Source organism: Mytilus galloprovincialis, chromosome 3, assembly GCF_965363235.1.
Source record: "Mytilus galloprovincialis chromosome 3, xbMytGall1.hap1.1, whole genome shotgun sequence".
NCBI classification, from domain to species: domain Eukaryota; kingdom Metazoa; phylum Mollusca; class Bivalvia; order Mytilida; family Mytilidae; genus Mytilus; species Mytilus galloprovincialis.
This window is the reverse complement of record NC_134840.1, coordinates 29,616,185-29,636,459: the sequence shown is the minus strand read 5'-3', so window position 1 is coordinate 29,636,459 and position 20,275 is coordinate 29,616,185. Positions and strand designations below refer to the sequence as shown.

The following is a 20,275-nucleotide window of genomic DNA, read 5'->3' as shown; positions in this document are numbered from 1 at the left end:
ACTATTGTATTATATGTCTCTGGTTTGAATAATTTCAACGGGCAATCTTCTTTTTTTTTTTTTTTTTTCATCATCAAAAAGGTATTTTGTATTCAAATATGTTTCTGTATAAATATAAAGTCATTCGTTCTCTTCAATAGACTTTTGTCTAAAATGAAAACAAATAGAAAAAAAAACAATGTTGTGCGAGTTAAAATACATCTACCCCTATGATCCATTCATGTCTTTTATTTCCCCGACAAGGTCCGAATTTTGTAACTCAACCATGATATTTTTTTAATTTCGATAAAAGTCTTTATCATTTCAATGATATATTATACCTTTCATATAACAAAATTCATATTTCATGGAGATTGATTGAAAACAGTTAAAGATCTTGAATAAATCTGACCACAGGCTTTTCAAGCAAATTTATGTTATTTAATTTTCCGTTCAGGTCCGAGTTTTGACACCTCAACGATATTTTTTCAATATCTTGTTTTAATATTATCATTATACTGAACTTTTTGTTTCACAAAATCTGAAGTTGAAAGATAAACATTGAGTCTAAAAAAAATTATTGAAGTTAGAATTAGTCCGACCATATATTTTCAGGTCCCATCAGGTCTTTTCAATTCTCCGTTCAGGTCCAATTTTTAGCTTAAAAAAAATGTTTTTGATTTAAAATATTTAAATTTTAATGAAATATGGATATTAACAATTAATAAAGTTCCAACTTGAAGAAATTCCATCCAATAATAAAAAAGTTATTGCAATTTGAATAATTTTAGTCGTATACTTTCAGGTCTTTTCAGGTCCACTTTCAGGTCTTTAGTGTAACCCTTATAATAGATCTAAAATGCTAATTATAGATCTTACTTTCGTTTTTTGTTGGTTTCATTTCAGATGTATACAAGTCTGAGCTTTTAAAGTTAATGATGCCAGCTCCTCAGTCAGATCGAAATCCAGAAATAAAATTCAAACAGGTAATACTAAAATGTTTGTTAACGAATTTAGTAATTTGAAATGTAACTTCGGAGGCACAGGCATGATACTGTGAACAGGTGTCCTGAGGTGAGCCTGAATGCTGAGTAATCAAAATTTACAGTTGAACTGTTGAAGTCAGTTCATTTATATTCCAGAGTTATAATACAAAAAAGCCCTAAAAAGAGGACCAACCAGGACCACCACTATCATCACTATATTACATATCCACTCAAAAATAAGCAGACCTGCATTTTTCTTAGATTGTCACAGGACCAACACTGCAACGTTACAGGACTGTCATTTTTGGAGAACAGCAATATTTTCATGCATAGATTCTTGTTTACAGGTCAGTTATCATGTACATAAATGACTTTAACCAGTACTACAGAAAAGAATTATGTAATGCAGCATTCACAGTATTTCAAAGTGAAATGTTGTCCCTCCCAATTCAACAAAATTTCAAAGATCATATAGACACATTATTTCATAATAAAATGTTGTCTGCTGACAAATTATTTTGTGTATGAAATTTTGTCCAGAAGACAATTTTTTATAGAAGACATTAATTCATATCACAATTTCACTATAGTGCAAATGATAACTTAATTCAAATTATTTTAATCAGTGATAAAAATATGTTATAAACAGATCTTTTAAACTTCTCTATACATTGTTATCGCTTTAATTTTGATTATTACTATCCTTTTGTAGCATAAATCTTCTTTTCGCGATCTCTGACATGCATTATAAAAATCTACTCTTGACAATATATGTTTTCGTCAATAATTCATGTTATAACTATATTATATTTGTTTCTCCTTAAATATTTTGATATTTATTTTACTATATATATATACAGATATTTATAAACAATGAATGGTGTGACTCAGTCAGTGGAAAAACATTTGCCACAGTTAACCCATGTACTGGTGAAAATATTTGTGATGTCCAAGAAGGGGACAAGGTAAATGCTAGTAATTGTACAAGAGTGAAGACATGTTAAAAAAAAGTCATGCTTAAAAAAGCATCTGTTAAACAATTCATATATGTCATTGTTCATGGGATCATGTTACATGAAAGTTTGAAAAAAATGCTACAAAGAATAGAAATTGATGATAGTTTGTCATTCTAAACTTTTTATTCATTTTGATGGATCTTTGCTAAATGTTCAGTGGCATGTATTTCATGTATGTTCAGGAGTATAACAAGTGTGTTGACCAGGATGAAGGGACTGAAAATTTGGACTTCTACTAGAAAATTTTGGTGAACAGATTTTAAAAGGACAGAAATTAAGCCTAGTACATGTAACCACCTAATACCCAATACAATCTACAACAGGTAAACTTGGTCTTCAAAAATGAAAAAAATACACTTAAAAAAACCTACAAAAACTAGCTAGCTACAAATATATCTATTCACATCAATTCTTTTTATCTATTTTGATCATATGTATACTATTTATGGTATGTTTACAAATATTTATTGTATCTTCTTTAGCATTGTTGACATTAAGTTTATATCATTTCAATTTTACATTTATAGGCAGACATTGACAAGGCTGTAGCTGCAGCTAGGAAAGCCTTCAAATTAGGATCAGAATGGAGGAGGATGGATGCCTCAAAAAGAGGCAAACTCATGCATAAACTGGCAGATTTATTGGAGAGGGATATATCTTATCTCGCAGTAAGAGTTTCCAATTTATCTAATTGAATTTATAAGGAAGTAAGTTTGTTGAAGCTATTATAAAAAATAAGCTTTTGGCTGGGTTGAAGAAGTCCAAAACTTGTTTAAAGTATGGTAATGTCCATTGTAAGGACTGGCAGTCGGATGTGCAAATGGTTTGGGAGGTGGGAAAAGTTTGTTATGGTTCTTTTTGGTGTGAGCAATTGCCCCTGCTGTTTTTAACCCAGTTCCCTGAAGATAGCACTTGTAGGCTAAATAAAAAAAATCTGTAACGTCAATTATATATATTTTTGTATGATGGTCTGCTTTTATATTTTTCTGATTATGCCATGTTCAAAGTTAAAGTCTGTCCCTCTTCAATTTACAGTTTTTGATAGAATTGAGACTAAAGGACGCTGGAGCAAAATGAAAAAAATCAATTATTTAGGGGAACTTTAAGAGCTGATCTTCCCAAAAAGTAGTTAATTTCAAGTAACATACTTATAAGACATCTAGGTAACTTCAAATCATATTTAAATCTCTTATTTCTTTTTTGAAGAGTCTGGAAACCATTGATAATGGAAAACCATTTCAAGATTCTGTAGAGGATATCCATTGTACAGCAGACTGTATCAGATACTATGCAGGATGGAGTGATAAAAACATGGGGAAAACTATACCATCAGGTAAACAACTGTACTACCAGGGAAACAATCATAGACAGATCCAATGGAGGCCTGGGAGGCCGGGCCCTCCCTTTTTGGGGAAAAATTTAGTTGATTATATACGGAATCACTGAAGCATGACTGGAGCACTCCCCCCCCCCCTTTTTAGGTAAGTCAGTGGACCCTCCCTTATAAAAGGTTCTGGATCCGCCACTGACAATTTATGATGAAAAGACAATACATTAATATGTTAATACCCTTGAAACAAAGGTAAAAATTGCATGACAATTTAAACAAAAAATAGAAAATCTGGACCAGCAGGTAACATGGATAACATAGATCATGTATATACCAACAATTTAACAATGTATGGGTAAAACCAATCACCAACATGTTATCAACTGTATAACTGGTATTGTACATTCATTTACAATTTGCAATATCTACCCATTTTATCTCTGAACACTCATCAAATTCTTTAAGGTTGCCTTCCTTTAAGCAGAAAACTAAAATAAAAGAAATAAGAGATGAAGTGGGTGCATATAAAAAAAAGTCTCATAAAATACTTGAAGTTTGAAATGAGTTATAACTTATATCAACTTTTATCCATGCAACTGCAAAAACTGTAATTTTACTATGACCAGTAAGAATAACGTGTTGAAATTTGATGAAAATGATATACAGAGTTGCTGCATTTTTGAACTATTTCAGATGGTGACTTGTTTTCATTTACTAAACATCAGCCTATAGGAGTTTGTGGACAAATCATACCAGTAAGTAGTTTCAAACATTTTAAATTCACTATGTCAGTGGGAAGATCCTAACAGCATGCCCTTACTATATTATACATACTTTAATTTTAATCAAACAGATCAGTCCATTCTCTATCATGATTTTATGAACTGAGTATAGAAATTCACAATTCATTATCAAAAGTTTACTGGAAGCAAACAATTAGAAAAAAAGTTAATTTCTTCTAAATTTTGACAAATTATAGAATTTTCTTGAGAAAAAAAGTATATTTACATAAGTTTTATAATAAAAACTAGCCATTTAGTTATAAAAAACATATGCATCATTTTTTTTAATTTGAAGTTTCATATGACTTTAATTTCACTCTTGTTCGTCTTTGTAAATTTATTAAGATCATAGATATATAAGAATTACTTATGTAAACAAAATATTTTGTAGTGGAATTACCCACTGATGATGATAGGGTGGAAGTTTGGACCTGCTTTAGCTTGTGGTAATACTATAGTTCTGAAGCCTGCAGAACAAACACCACTGACAGCCTTGTATTGTGCATCACTTGTTAAAGAGGTAATTATCAACATGATACATTGCTTAAGTTAATAACAATGATTAAGTGGAGAAGTAGCTGAATGTACAGTTACACAACCACACTTGGTGTCATTAAATACAAGACATTTATGGAAGTCTGACAAACTCTCTATACATAATAAAGACCAACAATTGCAACAATGTATCTGTTTGGGATAAATGAATAAATAGACACAGTAAAGTTCTGGTCTGGTCTCATTTGGGATGTTAAATCATATAAATGTGCAAGTGTGTCATATTATATCTGAATGTTCTGCAACAACTCATGCTGACCCATTTTACTGTGTATGATGTAGATACATAGCCTTAGTTCAAAGCCATGTATATGACAGTTACTCAACAGTTGTTTTAAAGATAAATGTTTGAGAGGATTTGTTTCCAAAAATTGACTAGTATAATTGAACACTGATTTTTATACGACCGCAAAAATTCAAAAAAAATTGGTCGTATATTGATATCACGTCGTCAGCGTCAGCCTCGTCCAAAGACACTTAGATTTCAGACAATAACTTAAGTTTAAGTTTATAGATCTCTTTAAAATTTAAACACAAGGTTTGAAACCACAAAAGGAAGGTTGGGATTGATTTTGGGGGTTATGGTCCCAACAGTTTAGGAACAAGGGGCCCAAAAGGGGTCAAAATAAGTATTTTTCTAGTTTCCAGACAATAACTTGTGTGTAAGTGTATGGATCTTTCTGAAATTGTACTACAAGGTTCCATACCAAAAAACGGAAGGTTGGGATTGATTATGGGGGGGCATGGCCCAAACTGTTTAGGAATTAGGGGCTAAAAAGGGGCCAAAAACAATACTTTTCAAATACTTTAATTTGTTTAAATTGCTTATTTCTTGACATATTTCAATTCTTGAATTCTTGGGGTTCTTTGATATGCCGAATCTAACAATGTATTTAGATTTTTTATTTTGGGTCCTGTTTTCAAATTGGTCTACTTTAAGGTCCAAAGGGTCCAAAATTAAACTTAGTTTGATTTTAACAAAATTTGAATTCTTTGGGTTCATTTACATGCTGAATCTAAGCATGTATTTAGATTTTTTTATTATGGGCCTAGTTTTCATGTTGGTCCAAATTGGGGTCCAAAATTAAAATTTGTTTGATTTCAACAAAAATTGACTATATGGGGTTCTTTGATATGCTAAATCTAACCATGTATTTAGATTTTTGATATTTGGGCCCTGTTATTAAATTGGTCCACATTGAGGTCAAAAGGGTCCAAAATTAAACTTTGTTTGATTTCATCAAAGTATTGGGGTTCTTTCATATGTGGAATATAACTGTGTTTTTAGATTTTTTATTTTTGGTCCCGTTTTCAAATTGGTATACATGCATTAAGGTCAAAAGGGTCTAAAATTTAACTTTGTTTGATTTAAACAAAAAATGACTTCTTGGGATTGTTTGATATGCTGAATCAATCTATGTGTTTAGATTTTAGGTATTGGACCATAATAGGTATAAAAAAAAATTTAAGTTCATTAGACCACATTCATTCTGTTTTAGAAACCTATGCTGTGTCAAATATATAATCACAATCCAAATTCAGAGCTGTATCAAACTTGAATGTTGTGTCCATACTGGCCCCAATTGTTCAGAGTTTGACCAAGCTGCGCCCTGTGGAGCATTTTATTATATTTAAGATTTTTAGTTAAATTTACCATTACGGTAAGTTGTGGTCACATCAAATTGAAACTAAAACTAAAAAGTACAAGCTCATTACAATTTAAACTTTTAAATTAAGATGTCACTGTTCAATTTTAAAAATAGAAATGCGATGCAAGAGGGGCATATGTGTCCTATGAATAAATAACACATATTCTTGTGCTTATGAAATTAGTAGTTAAGATTTTTACATTTTTCTACTGATATTTCCTTTGCTTGGTTTGTATTTATATTTTGCTAGGTTCCCTTCTGATGAAGTTTTATTGATAACTTTATTTACAGAATGACTCCTATTTTCAGGCTATGTGATGGTTTTAATATTTGCAGGCTGGATTCCCTCCTGGTGTAGTTAATGTTGTCCCTGGTTATGGACCTACCGCTGGAGCAACCTTAGCTGAACATATGGATGTTGACAAAGTAGCCTTCACAGGGTCAACAGAGGTACATTTATACTTATCTATTCTGCAAAAATGTGGAGTAGCTTAGTTATAGACCATTCTAATGCAATTGGTTTGTAACGAATATTTTCACTGGACGTTGACAAGTATTTTGAAGGGGTAAATTCCAGGTTCTACCTTCCTTAACCAAAAAAGCCTCCATTTTGAATTCTGAAGCATACGAAAGGTATAAATAGGTCTAGTGTGTATGTTTGACATCGTGAGTATTCATATGACGTCACATTATTTAGTTGCTAAATTCACAGACTTTTTCATTTATGTCATTTTACGCAAAAATATTTATTTTATGGTATTTATTTTAATATGCTGCATTAGAATGGAGATAACTGTATTGTATTTTAAGCTTTGTCTTACTTAAAACTTGATTTAACTGTCGCAATCGCTACTCATTGCAAGGTAAATTCAATTTGCGACATCAAAATCTACGTTTTACGAAGGCCAAGCTTAAAAACAATAAAGTTATCTCCTAAATGTGACTTAATTCCCAATGACAGAAAAAGAAAGCAAAAGATATCTAGAATATATATTTCCATTGACATCTAATGTTAACCAAAATGAAACATTTCCACAGTAACTTACCTGAGTAAAGGGTCATTCGTCCGTACATTTGTTTGTTCATGCATCTGTGGGCCCGTCTGTCCCACTTCAGGTTAAAGCTTTTGGTGAAGATCGCTTTTGATGAGTTTGATGTCCAATCAATTTGATGGTACACATGTTCCCTATGATATGATCTTTCTAATTTTAATGCCAAATTTGAGTTTTAACCCCATTTTCACAGTCCACTGAACATAGACAATGATAGTGTGAGTAGGGCATCGGTGTACTATGGATATATTCTTGTTATTGTATCAATTTTTAACTTTTCTGTCTGGTGACTTCCTATACATTAACCTATGGCATTTTATTTAACAGTCTTGAAAGTCAAAATTCTACTAGTTTTATGATTATCTTTAAAAAAAACTTGAACTCACAATTAAAATAATTGTAGGTTGGTAAATTGGTCATGCAGGCAGCTGGAAGAAGCAATTTAAAGAGAGTTTCACTAGAACTTGGAGGAAAAAGTCCACTGATTATATTTGAAGATGCTGATTGTAAGTCCAATGTTTATAAAACTCATTGTTCTTTGTGTGTTTTAAAGCTTGGCTTAGATATTTTGCAGTGGAACAAGAAAACTTGTATTGTTATCAATGTACAAAATGTATTTATCCTGTGGTTTTTATATGATGGCAAAAATTTTTAAAAATTTGGTCGTATATTGGTATCACGTCGTCTGGGTCGTCGTCAGTGTCGTTCGAAGACAGATGATTTCTGGATAATAACTTTAGAATAAGTGAATAGAAATTTTTAAAATTTTAACTTAATGTTTATAACCACTAAAGGAAGTTTGGGATTAATTTTTGGGGTTTTGGTCCTAACAGTTTAGGAATTGGGGGCCAAAAAGAGGCACAAATAAGCATTTTTCTTGGTTTTCACACAATAACCTTCAGTATAAGTAAATAGAAATCTATGAAATTTAAACACAAGATTTATGACCACAAAAGGAAGGTTGAGATTGATTTTTTGAGTTTTGGTCCCAACAGTTTAGGAATTAGGGGCCAAAAGGGTTAAAAATTAAACTTTGTTTGATTTGATCAAAAATTAAACTATTGGGGTTCTTTGATATGCCGAATCTAACCGTGTATTAAGATTCTTAGTTTTTGGTCCCGTTTTCAAATTGGTCTACATTAAGGTCCAAAGGGTCCAAAATTAAACTTACTTTGATTTTAACAAAAATTTAATTCTTGGGGCTCTTTGATATGCTGAATCTAAACACGTACTTACATTTTTGATTATGGGCCCAGTTTTCAAGTAGGTCTTAATCGGGTCCAAAGGGTCCAAAATTAAACTTACTTTGATTTCAACAAAAATTGAATATATGGGGTTCTTTGATATGCTCAATCTAACCATGTATTTAGATTTTGGATATTGGACCATAATAGGTAAATGTCCAATTTAAATTTTTTAAGTTCTTAGACCACATTCATTCTGTGTCAGAAACCTATTCTGTGTCAACTATTTAATCACAATCCAAATTCAGAGCTGTATCAAGCTTAAATGTTGTGTTCATACTTGCCCCAACTATTCAGGGTTCGACCTCTTCCGTTGTATCAAGCTGCACCCTGCAGAGCATCTGGTTTTAATTCATAGATTCAAAAGCTTTATCTTGCTTATATCTTAATATCTGTACTTTAAATATGTAGCTCTTTTGGTGTCATATAGGTACGATCACAGTACATTCCTTAGTTTTTATAAAAATAAGATAAAGCAGAATTGACCTCTTACTTTCTTAAATCATATCATCTATTTTACTCTTCAAATATTCATATAAAATAGGCCTTTAGAACACAATAATGCAATTTTTGGGAGTAGGAAGGGGTTTCTGAAGAACAGGTTTAAGATTACTTTTTTTATTTTATTATATAAAAAGATCTGCATCTAGACAGTAATTCACAACATTACCATCTGAAGGCCACATCAGAATGCACCATCCAAAAATTGTTGAATCTGCAACAATTATTAGTAGAAAAAGAAGAAAAACAACTAGCATTCCTACCCAGATTGTTAACAAAGGATCTATCTTTTTTATCAAATAAAACATAATCATTTGACAAAATCATAAAAAACAAAATAAGAGCTTTAAATTTTATCCATCAGAAATGAAATGAAAATAACTTAGTATTAGATTATTGTGTGTTATAAATTTCAGTGGATACAGCAGCTTATTGGGCACATGCTGCCATCATGAACAATCATGGACAGAATTGTTGTGCAGGGTCAAGGACGTTTGTGCAGGACACAGTTTATGATGAGTTTGTTAAGAAATGTGTAATGTTTGCAGAAAATCGGTGTGTAGGAGATCCTTTTGATGACATAACTCAACAAGGACCACAGGTGATTTTACAGAGCAGATGTGTTCTCTTTTTTTTTAATGAATATTGAATGTCTTTCAGTTATGGTATATACAGGTATCAGATCCCTCATTCAAAATCCCCATCTTATTCAGTCAAATTATTTATACATATTTCTCAGGTTTCTTAATATTTTACCTTAATTTGAACTTCAAAGAAATCATATATCCTGAATTGCAGATTTATCACCTTTGAACAATATACATGCCAATGTTTATCATTTCATCATGTAATCTCACAAATGTGTACAACAGGCTCTATTTGCTTGGATCAAATGACTACACATTTTAAACTGTTGTTGGGATGGGTGATTATCATAAGGCTTGCTCTTAATTTTTATATTTTTTAGTATATTCAGATTTTGATATGGTACATAAATAGTCATATTTAAGGCATAATTTATATGCCTAAGGATATCCTGATTCAATTTTTTTCCCTTTTATTACTATGAATAGGTGGATGAAACACAGATGAACCGGATCCTGAGTTACGTAGAAAGTGGAAAGACAGAAGGAGCCAAATTAGAGTTTGGGGGTTCCAGACAGGGAGATAAAGGATATTTTGTTCAGCCTACTGTATTTTCTAATGTCACAGATGAGATGAAAATAGCAAGAGAAGAGGTAGGGTAATAGTATGTTAGTTGGCAATATCTGCAGGAATATTGATACATTTTTTTGTCAGTCTTCCTTTTGCAACAACAGATTAATTCCCTGTTATATAAACCCTATGATCAGATAAATTACAAAAAAAATTCTTTTAAAAAGCTGTGTTTTATAAATGAAAACATACTGAATATACTTTAATTTTTCCCCCAGAAATGCTTAATATGTTTGTTTGATATTTGGTTAACATAATAGAAAAGGTGGAAGATACCAAAGACACATTGAAACTCAAAGGTAGAACCCAAACTGACAATACCTTGGCAAAAAAAAATAATGGAAAAAAGAAGATGACAAAACAGAAGACAAAATAAAAAACAATCTGCAAAACACAACAGAGATAACTAAAAAGGAAAAATAACAACCCCAACAAAATCAATTGGTTTGGTTCAAATTATGAAACTAAATAAGTAAATGTTATGTGTGTTTTTTGCCAGCTTCAAATAAATACTGTTCTCCATTTAAAGTTAAGGACCAGTTTTTGTTCATACTTGACTCAGGAACTAAGGCACACTGTTTTAATTGATACTGTGACAACATTTGTGGTAGGTGTTAAAGTATTGTCTTTATATACAAAGACAGGTGTTAAAGTATTGTCTTTATATACAAAGAAAAAATGAAATTCCTTTACATGTATCTTCTGTTTTGTAGATATTTGGTCCTGTTCAGACTCTTATTAAATTTAGCACAATGGATGAAGTATTAGAGAGAGCTAACAACACAACCTATGGACTTGCTGCAGGTGTTATTACAAAAGATATTAACACAGCTTTAATGGCTGCTCAAGGTCTTGAAGCTGGCAGTGTATGGTATGTTCATATGGTTTGAATGTAAAGTGTTTTCTGTCAAAAAAAAAATGATTATGAAGATTTTATCCCTTATATCATATTTATAAAGTTGTCATTTTTATTTTTTCTCTTCAAGCATTTGTCATTTTGAAATAATATTTTTGACTTTCGTATAAACCAAAATACATTTGACAACTAAGTGCTAAGTGTAAGAATTGGAATTAAAAAAAAAGTCATGAGTTACTTCATGCGAAATGCAGACTTGAAGAACTACAGATATTTTCTCAATGTGGTCTGACAGTAGTAGAATATAAATCTAAGCTTTGGTTTATACAAGGAATAATTGAATGAAAAGCTGTGTTATCAAACTATTTCTTTAATTAAAATGCTGGTAATAATTTTAAAAAGTTGATATGAAATCTTGACAAACCTTCAAATTTTACTGAAAAGAAACTCAAAATTTTCCTAAATGTTATCTTTCAAACTGAACACATCTGTAATAAACATACTTTTTCTCAAGAACTCAAATATGCAAACAGTTGAAAAGTATAAAAGATGATACCTATGTTTTGAAATTGAAAAAAGTTTAACTTCTGTTATCATGAAATTCATTCTTAGAAAATAAAATCCTTTTGATTTAACTTTAGTGTAATCTATTAATTTTTCCTTATTTTAGTGTACGAGTATGTTGGAAAATTCTGTTAGGGGCATTTTTCTTCTAATCATAAATGCTATAAGAATACAATTGATGAAAACTCTTTGAGGTAGGTTAATGTCACAATTTATGATACCATATATATTTTTAAGCACATTTATGGTTGATTTCTAAATAAATATGTCTGAAATATATGCAAATAGTAATTATGATACCAAGAACAGCTTTTGAGTGTGCAGTTTTTAGCCACATCTGATTATTTTGTATGATTTAAACATTGAATTTCCTTTTGTAGGGTAAATTGTTATGACCAGGTTGTACCACAAGCACCATTTGGAGGATTTAAACAGTCTGGGCAGGGCAGAGAGCTGTAAGTATTCAATAATACAATGTATTACATCTGTTGTTAATATTGCTAAAAGAAGTCATAATTGTTGATTTGAGATGATAATCCTATTAAAGTGTGAGTCATACATGCTTCAAAATGAGAAAAGAAAGTTGTTTATAGAGCTTTTCATGGTATAAACAGCATCAGAGACATATTTTTGTATTTTAGGGGTGAATATGCTTTAAAAGAATACACAGAAGTAAAGACTGTAAGTATAGCTCCATACGTATATTAAATAAAAAGGCAACAAACTATGTTTCTTTTGAAAATAATTTATAAATTTTATTAAAGTGCCTATTTATATTTAGATCAATGCAATAATGTTTTTTTTTTTTTATCACACTTCAAACTTGAATCATTCTTTAATTTTCACTTCAGAATCATACCAGACTTTGTGTTTAAAAAATGTTTTAAATGCTGTTTTTTAATTAAAGGATGTTACAATTAATTTAATGTGATGGTATGACATATAAAGATTTTGTTCTCTTTTTTTCCATTTTGTTTTTGGGAGGAGGGGGATATTTCAATGTCATAAATGTTATCAAAAAAACATATTTGCTGTATCAATTACAGTCAAATCTGCCATTTATCATTTCTAAAAAGTAAATTTAATAAAGCTAAGATTTATTTATAAATCTGTTAATCATAATTTGAACTAAGAAGTAACAATAACTAAAATTCAAACTTGAGGCTAAGAACAATTATTATTTGCATTTTTGTATATTTTAGGTTTCTATTATGATTCCAGAGAAGAACTCATAAAGTCCAGCAGTTAAAAAACCAATTATAATCCTAATCAAGGTTGACTTTTTTATAAAGAGAATGTACATTGCATATTTGAATAGTATTTTGTTAATGCATTGCACTAACAATTTAATTGCATTTAAATAATATTTGATACTATAGTGTAAATGTTTTTCAATATTCAAATTTATTTTGTAATTTCATTCAATCATATCTAGAAATTGTTTTTTCAAACTTATATCCATATATATATATATATACAAGTCTAAATTGAAAACAACATTCAATCCTATGATTGCGTTGGATAAAAACTGCAATTTTTATATGTGAGTATGCAAAACAAATTTCTTGGTAGAGGGGTCTAAATACAGCACAAATAACATTTTCAAACAGACAAAAAAAAGTCTATATATATATATATATATATATATGTCGTGTACATTTTATTATTTTGTACAGGTTATTACTTGTACAAGCATTTTATACAAGTAATTACTTGTATGAAGCCATCATACAGGTTATTATTTGTACAAATATAATTGTACAGGTAATTACTTGTACAATATTTGTGGAGAAAAAGATAATAACTTGTACAACTCACTATCTTTCAGTTGTATTTGTTTCTTCTTATTTAAAACTCTTATCTTTGAGTTTGTTAGTCTGGATTCTTTTGCAATTGTTTATTAGTATTGATTTTGAAATGTTAGAAGTTTAAAGACGAACGGTGGACGCAAAGAAATAACATAAGCTAACATGACACCTTGAGCAAATGAAGCTAAACAGCTTGACGCCACTTAAATACGGACATCTGGGGACAGTGACAACGCCGTTAAAATCAAAAATAAATTGTAACCCTTCTACAATTTATTTTTAAACATAAATCATTACAAAAAGAAGCAAAAATAAATTGTAACCCTTCTACCATTTATTTTCAAACATAAATCATTAAAAGTTGCATACATAATATCATATATTGGAAACACAAGTCAATAGATAAAATATTACTTTTGCACACTACAAGGAAGCATGACATCTGTAATTACCAAACAAGTTGAATCTTTTGTCTTTACATTTGCCTGTCTTACAGCCAACCCGAGAGCTGCAGTGAACATGGCCTTATCCACAACTTAAAGAAAGCAATTGTACATCTTTCATGACGTTAATCTCAGCGTTTGCTCTTTCGCTGGACCCCTAACTTAGAGGGTAACGTGGTCTATCATGCACCAATTTTAGCTCTGGCCAAAGAAGTTTAAGTTCTGTAATTACATTAGACGTACATTCACTTCAATTATCACTTTGCAGAATATGTGGAGCTCCCAAAGGTAAACACAAAATGTCAGTGATGTGGTAAGCCACTCCAGCTGCTCTTTTTGAAGTACACTGAATTTGGTGACCCTGGTAGTGCATGATCCACTTGGTTTCAGAGCTAAATTTTTTTCAAAACACACTGTTCACACATCTGAATGAAAAGTCAGATAATTTCTTTTTTACTCTTTATATTTTTTTGTGGATGCCTCGCTCCAAGCTCAACTCCAGAATGAGCAGGTATAATCAAAGGGTAAAGTTCATCTACTGTACAATAATAAATTATTTCGTCTCCTTTGCGAATAAATTAACTTTTTCAAGTCCTACTTCACTTAAAACATCATACTGCCTTAAGAAATATCTTTGAAGTGCAGTCTTTTTGGAAGTTAATTTTGCTTCTTTTACATTACTAAAAGTCCCTCTGTATCTTTCACGTGTAAATATTGACAGGGCCGTAACTACATTGAGGCAAATGAGGCAAATGCCTCATGTTTTAAATTTCCAAAAAAAAAAACTAAAACAAAAGATAGTCTTCATATGATTGTCTTCATATGATTGTCTTCATATCAAATTGTTTTCACTGAAAGTGTCTTGCAAGAAGCAAGTTCTCTTCACTCCCCTGCATATTTTTCGTAATCCATGCATGTTTCTATTTTACTTTTGGTTTTCAGAGTTGATGGTCTATTGTTTGTACTTCTGTGTCCCGGGTTTGTCTTTTGTTCATTTATTGTCCTACTTAATGACTAGTCTGAGTGTTGATTTTTATTTGTAAACGTGTCACACTGTGTAATGTTGCATGTCCACCGATGTCCAGGCATTATGCGAGAAATATTTTAAGAATATACAATGCTACTGGACACAGAAAAAAATGGTCGTTTCTGCATGGAGAATTGAACTTGATATCAAAGAATACGAAACTGCCTTTCTTGTATATAAAACTATACCCAATTTAGTATGGATTGCAAAATTAGGTATTTTCTGTAGGTGAGATATGCACAGAAGTGATAGATATGTATTATAAATTTAGAAAATTGAATATCTTAATCAACAAAAAAATAAAAAAAAATTAACTGTATCATATACCCAAGCGCCTGTGGATAAAACTAGATAGCTGACATGGTTTAAATTAAAGTAAGACCACCAATTTCCCGATATCAAATCATTTGATGAAAAACATCAATGTATTGCCATATGACCTTTTACATTCAAGGGTTAAATTTGCATTAAGTCGTGTTCAGACCCTTTAACAGAAAATAAAGGAATATGAAGTACACGTGCACGGGAGCTAACCACACACAATGTCAATGTATAGAAAAAAATACAAATGATCAATGGTCAAAGTTTTTATTCCTGTTCTTCATCTTGATAGTTGCTGGAGGGTCTTCAATAATGAAAGAATCATAAATACCGTAAAACAAGGTCAATATGGTCAGTGGCGGATCCAGAAATTTTCATAAGTGGGGGCCCACTGACTGACCTAAGAGGGGGCCCGCTCCAGTCACACTTCAGTGATTCCCTATATAAGCAACCAATTTTTTTCCCAAAAAGGGCCCCCCCCCCCTAAATCCGTCTCTGATAGTCCCTAGTGTCGACTTGAGCAGTACTAGTATTTAACGTATATTACTGCACTAATGACTGTCACTATATTTAAATCTAGTCATAAAAAATCTCAAGTCAGCACAATACAAGACAAGAACAGACAGACAGATCCGGTATTAATGATTATGAGAATTACGATTTTTTCTTTATCCTACATATCGGTCTTTTTTAAATGTTTTGAATTTCCCTAAAACTTTAAAGTCTTAAATAATAATGAATCTATGTTTTTGCTTTGAGACCAGAATAATGTTGAAAAAAATAGCTAAAAATGATTTGCGTTTCTATGTAAGAAAGAGTCCGGGAAACACTCAGAATGCACGATTTTGCGTTATTGTTCTCAGAGCTTCTGGAGGCTTAAGCGGCCCCCAGACCCCTCGCCAAAAGTTTTATTTTGCCTCATTATTAAAAGGGGCTAGTTACGGCCCTGATTGAATTATTAGAAGATTTATTATCATCACACAATTTAGTTATGTCATCATGAAATTTCTTTTCTATACTGTTTTCCATCTTTACACTTTAGTTTTGACTACTAACTGAACAGTTTTGCTCATATATTCGTTATATAAAATGTACTCACACATTGAAAGTTTGTACCTTTTGGCTAAGTAATAAATTATTTGTTAAAAGAGAGAACTTCAAATAGACCAAGGTAAAATAATGATTTGTACAAGTTATTATCTTTTTCGCAGTAAAAATTGTACTAGTAATTACTTGTACAATTGTATTTGTACAAGTAATAACCTGTATGATGGCTTCATACAAGTAATTACTTGTATAAAATTTTTGTACAGGTAATAATATGTACAAAATAATAACATGTACACGACAAATATGTATACACAAGTGTGAAGTTGGTACATTTTTCAACAGCATAATGGTATCTTGTTAGATCTCATAAATTACTCACAACCAAATTTGGTTACTTTATTTCTGTTGAACAGATAATATTATCCCTAATATAACCACCACATTAACTATTAACGTGCATATTTTAAATTCAGGTTAACAAATGTTGGGCATTTTTAGTAAAATTAGTGTGTAATTGTTTATTATTTTTAAAATATATGATATGTCAGACTTTTTTTTATATAAATAAGGCAATTGGTTTACTCATTTGAATTGTTTTACATTGTCATTTCGGGGCCTTTTATGGCTGACTTTGCGGTATGGGCTTGGCTCATTGTTGAAGGCCGTACAGTGACCTATAGTTGTTAATTTCTGTGTCATTTTGGTCTCTTGTGGACAGTTGTCTCATTGGCAATCATACCACATCTTCTTTTTTATAATTACCTGTTTCTGAACTTTTTTCAGAATCTGAAGCTCCATAGAGTTTTTTTGTACTTTATATATTGACAATATTTATGGTTAGGATTTCAGAGAAATCCAATTCCCCAAAACCTGTGTATGATGTTATCAATTGCACAAAACATTTAAACAGGAATTACTGGTAGTGGTAGGCAGAATTACAGTATTTCTTTTTATACAAACTGAATGAAAATGTCAATAGAAGATGATGTGGTATGAGTGACAAGAGACAACTCTCAAAATAAGAGGTCTAATCTATATAAAAAGCGAGAAACAACTTTAAATCACACCAACAAATGACAACCATTGAACAATATATATAGGCTCCTAACTTGGGACAGGTGCATAAAAATGCAGCATGTTTAAACTAGTTTAAAGGAGCAAACCATCATCCTAACCTGGGACAGTGATATGAAAGGCCGATCATGTCAAAAACCCGATAAAGTAACGCGTTAACATTTAACGCGATAAAATCACATTTAACGCGATAAATACAGTTTTAACGCGTTAAAACAAGATTTTAACGCGTTAAGAAATCAATATATTTAACGCGTTAAACTTTGCAATTATCAAGTTTGGGATTTAACCCGTAGGTGAAAAAAGACGTTTATCGCGTTAAAATACCCATTGCACTGGCCACATGTGTCATAATGAATCACATTAACGCGTTAAATGCAACACAATTACGTTGCTACGATACATTACTTTAACGCGTAAAAACATCATTTAACGCGTTAAAATATCATTTAATGCGTTAAAACATCATTTAACGCGATAAAACATCATTTAACGCGTTAAAACATCGTTTAACGCGATAAAACATCCTTTAACGTGATAAAACATCCTTTAACGCGTTAAAACATTGTTTAACGCGATAAAACATCCTTAAACGCGTTAAAACATCGTTTAACGTGTTAAAACATCGTTTAACACGTTAAAAAATCGTTGGATGGAGTTATGGAATAATGTTGCTAACGAATACAATGATCTGTTCGCATTTATTTGGAGTACCGTGGTGTCCTGGACATTACATCCTCTCACGATTAAACCATTCTCTTTAACAAACCAGATTTCAAAATAGCAAACACGGTTTGTTAACTGAAAACCATACAAGTTGTAATGTCCTATTTGTAACAGGTATCTTGAACAACATACTATCAAAAACAAGTGTTGCAAATGAAAAAAAACACCACAAACACAAGAAGATGACACCAATGAAGACGATAACATTTTAGCACACTCGGGAATGAATTACAGCCTTCAACGTGTAGCCTTGGTTCACACCGAACAGCAAGGTATAAAGGGTCTTAAAAAAGACTAGTGTAAAACCATTCAAACAGGAAAGCCAACGGCCACGGCTGGTAATCTACACACGCAGAACATTTGGTTCTGCTATGAAAACCGTGAGAGGATTTTCCGGTTGTGCTTGAGTGGAGTAATTGTCACCGCTTCAAAAGGTATGTACATTTCTAAATCTCAATTTTCTTATTCAACTCATCAAAATATTGAAAATCAGAGAATGCTATATGCTGTGGTAAATACTTTAACGAAGAGACACATGTATCATTTACTGTTGTACGTAGAGTTGAACTCCTACAAAATCAGTTGCCGCACGAGAAATTGCTTAAAAAAGTGACATTTCAATTTTGAAATGGTTCTATTTACAGACCTACAAGTTCAAATTTAGTTTTTTTAGGACAATGGGTATGAATGTTGTTTTTGGAGGAGAGAACGCTGTCCGGTGTTGATAGATGTCTTAACAATTCCAAAAACTACATTTTTCATTAAGTCATACGTGAGGGGATCGGTTCTGATTGAGGACATCGTGAATGCGTGAGGGGAAGTACAAATTATATCTTTATATTCAAGCTATGAGTCGTTGAAACTTACCTAAATTAGGCTACATTGTTCATTAAAAAACACATACATAATAATTATTATGTGTGCTTAGAAAAATTTATGAGATTGAATTATGAAATAAATTGTGGGAACCTAGGTTTAATAATATGTTTCACGAAGAATAAAAACAAAAAAATTGTCAACGGTAACCAAAAATACTGCAGAAATGTTGGGGAGTATCTCATTCGTCTTGATTCGACCTTTTCAAACCACTCAACAATGTCCAAAAACAGGTCGAATGCAATGTTGTTTAAAGGAAAACGTCCACTCTGTATAATGAAAAAAAAAAATTCAAAAATCTTTCCCTTTTCCATACGTCTGAGAGTTTATCTAAAGCACTTTAAAAAACTTTATATTCTTTCTCAAGGTCTTCCATGTGGTCTTTCACGTGGTCTACTACGTGGTCTTCTTCTATGATTTCGTTGTCTAATACATGCTCTTCCTTATGGTCTTCCTCGAGATTATCTTGGCTTTCATCGATGTTCGTGAATAATAAATTCTGTTTATCTGCCTTCTTTGTTTCGAAAATTTTGTGATTTTGGGTGAACAGATTACGTCTAATATATATAGGTGTTGAATTTTTGATCGGCGATATACTTTTCTTAAATATATGTGGTGATCTCTGTGACGTATATTTGACGACAGGACTACTCCCAGCGGGTTTAGTTCGCTTCGAGGACGGGGATAACTTGTATCTCCATGGCTATTTGTAGAGCGTCAATTTTAGTCCTCTTTTCCTTTTTCCTTTGAACAATGGCATTGTCTGAAATGGAACAAACAATTAATAGTTTGATTTCATTGAATCAGTGATCAGTTTACATCTATTAAAGTATAAGGATAAATCTGTGCTTTTTAATCAGCATTGATCACATTTATTGAGTCAACAAAAGTCACAAAGCCTAAGATTAAAAAAATGTTTGTCCTTCCCCTCACGCATTCACGATGTCCTCAATCAGAACCGATCCCCTCACGCATGACTTAATGAAAAAAATGTAGTTTTTGGAATTATTAAGACGTCTATCAACACCGGACAGCGTTCTCTCCTCCAAAAACAACATTCATACCCATTGCCCTAAAAAAAACTAAATTTGAACTTGTAGGTCTGTAAATAGAACCATTTCAAAATTGAAATGTCACTTTTTTAAGCAATTTCTCGTGCGGCAACTGATTTTGTAGGAGTTCAACTCTACGTACAACAGTAAATGATACATGTTTCTCTTC

General features: G+C 31.5%; 1 protein-coding gene across 1 annotated transcript; it reads left to right on the top strand.

Annotated features, from left to right (window-relative positions):
- Positions 1 to 828: 828 nt before the first annotated feature.
- LOC143067649 (aldehyde dehydrogenase, mitochondrial-like) lies at positions 829 to 16,965 on the top strand. The gene is made up of 14 exons (XM_076241073.1): positions 829 to 965; positions 1,826 to 1,930; positions 2,509 to 2,649; positions 3,188 to 3,314; positions 4,005 to 4,066; positions 4,485 to 4,613; positions 6,634 to 6,747; positions 7,753 to 7,855; positions 9,511 to 9,695; positions 10,168 to 10,332; positions 11,023 to 11,180; positions 12,110 to 12,184; positions 12,371 to 12,410; positions 12,932 to 16,965. The coding sequence occupies exons 1-14, from the start codon at positions 915 to 917 to the stop codon at positions 12,962 to 12,964; spliced, it is 1,488 nt and encodes a 495-aa protein (XP_076097188.1). The 5' UTR covers positions 829 to 914; the 3' UTR covers positions 12,965 to 16,965.
- The last annotated feature ends 3,310 nt before the right edge of the window (positions 16,966 to 20,275 follow it).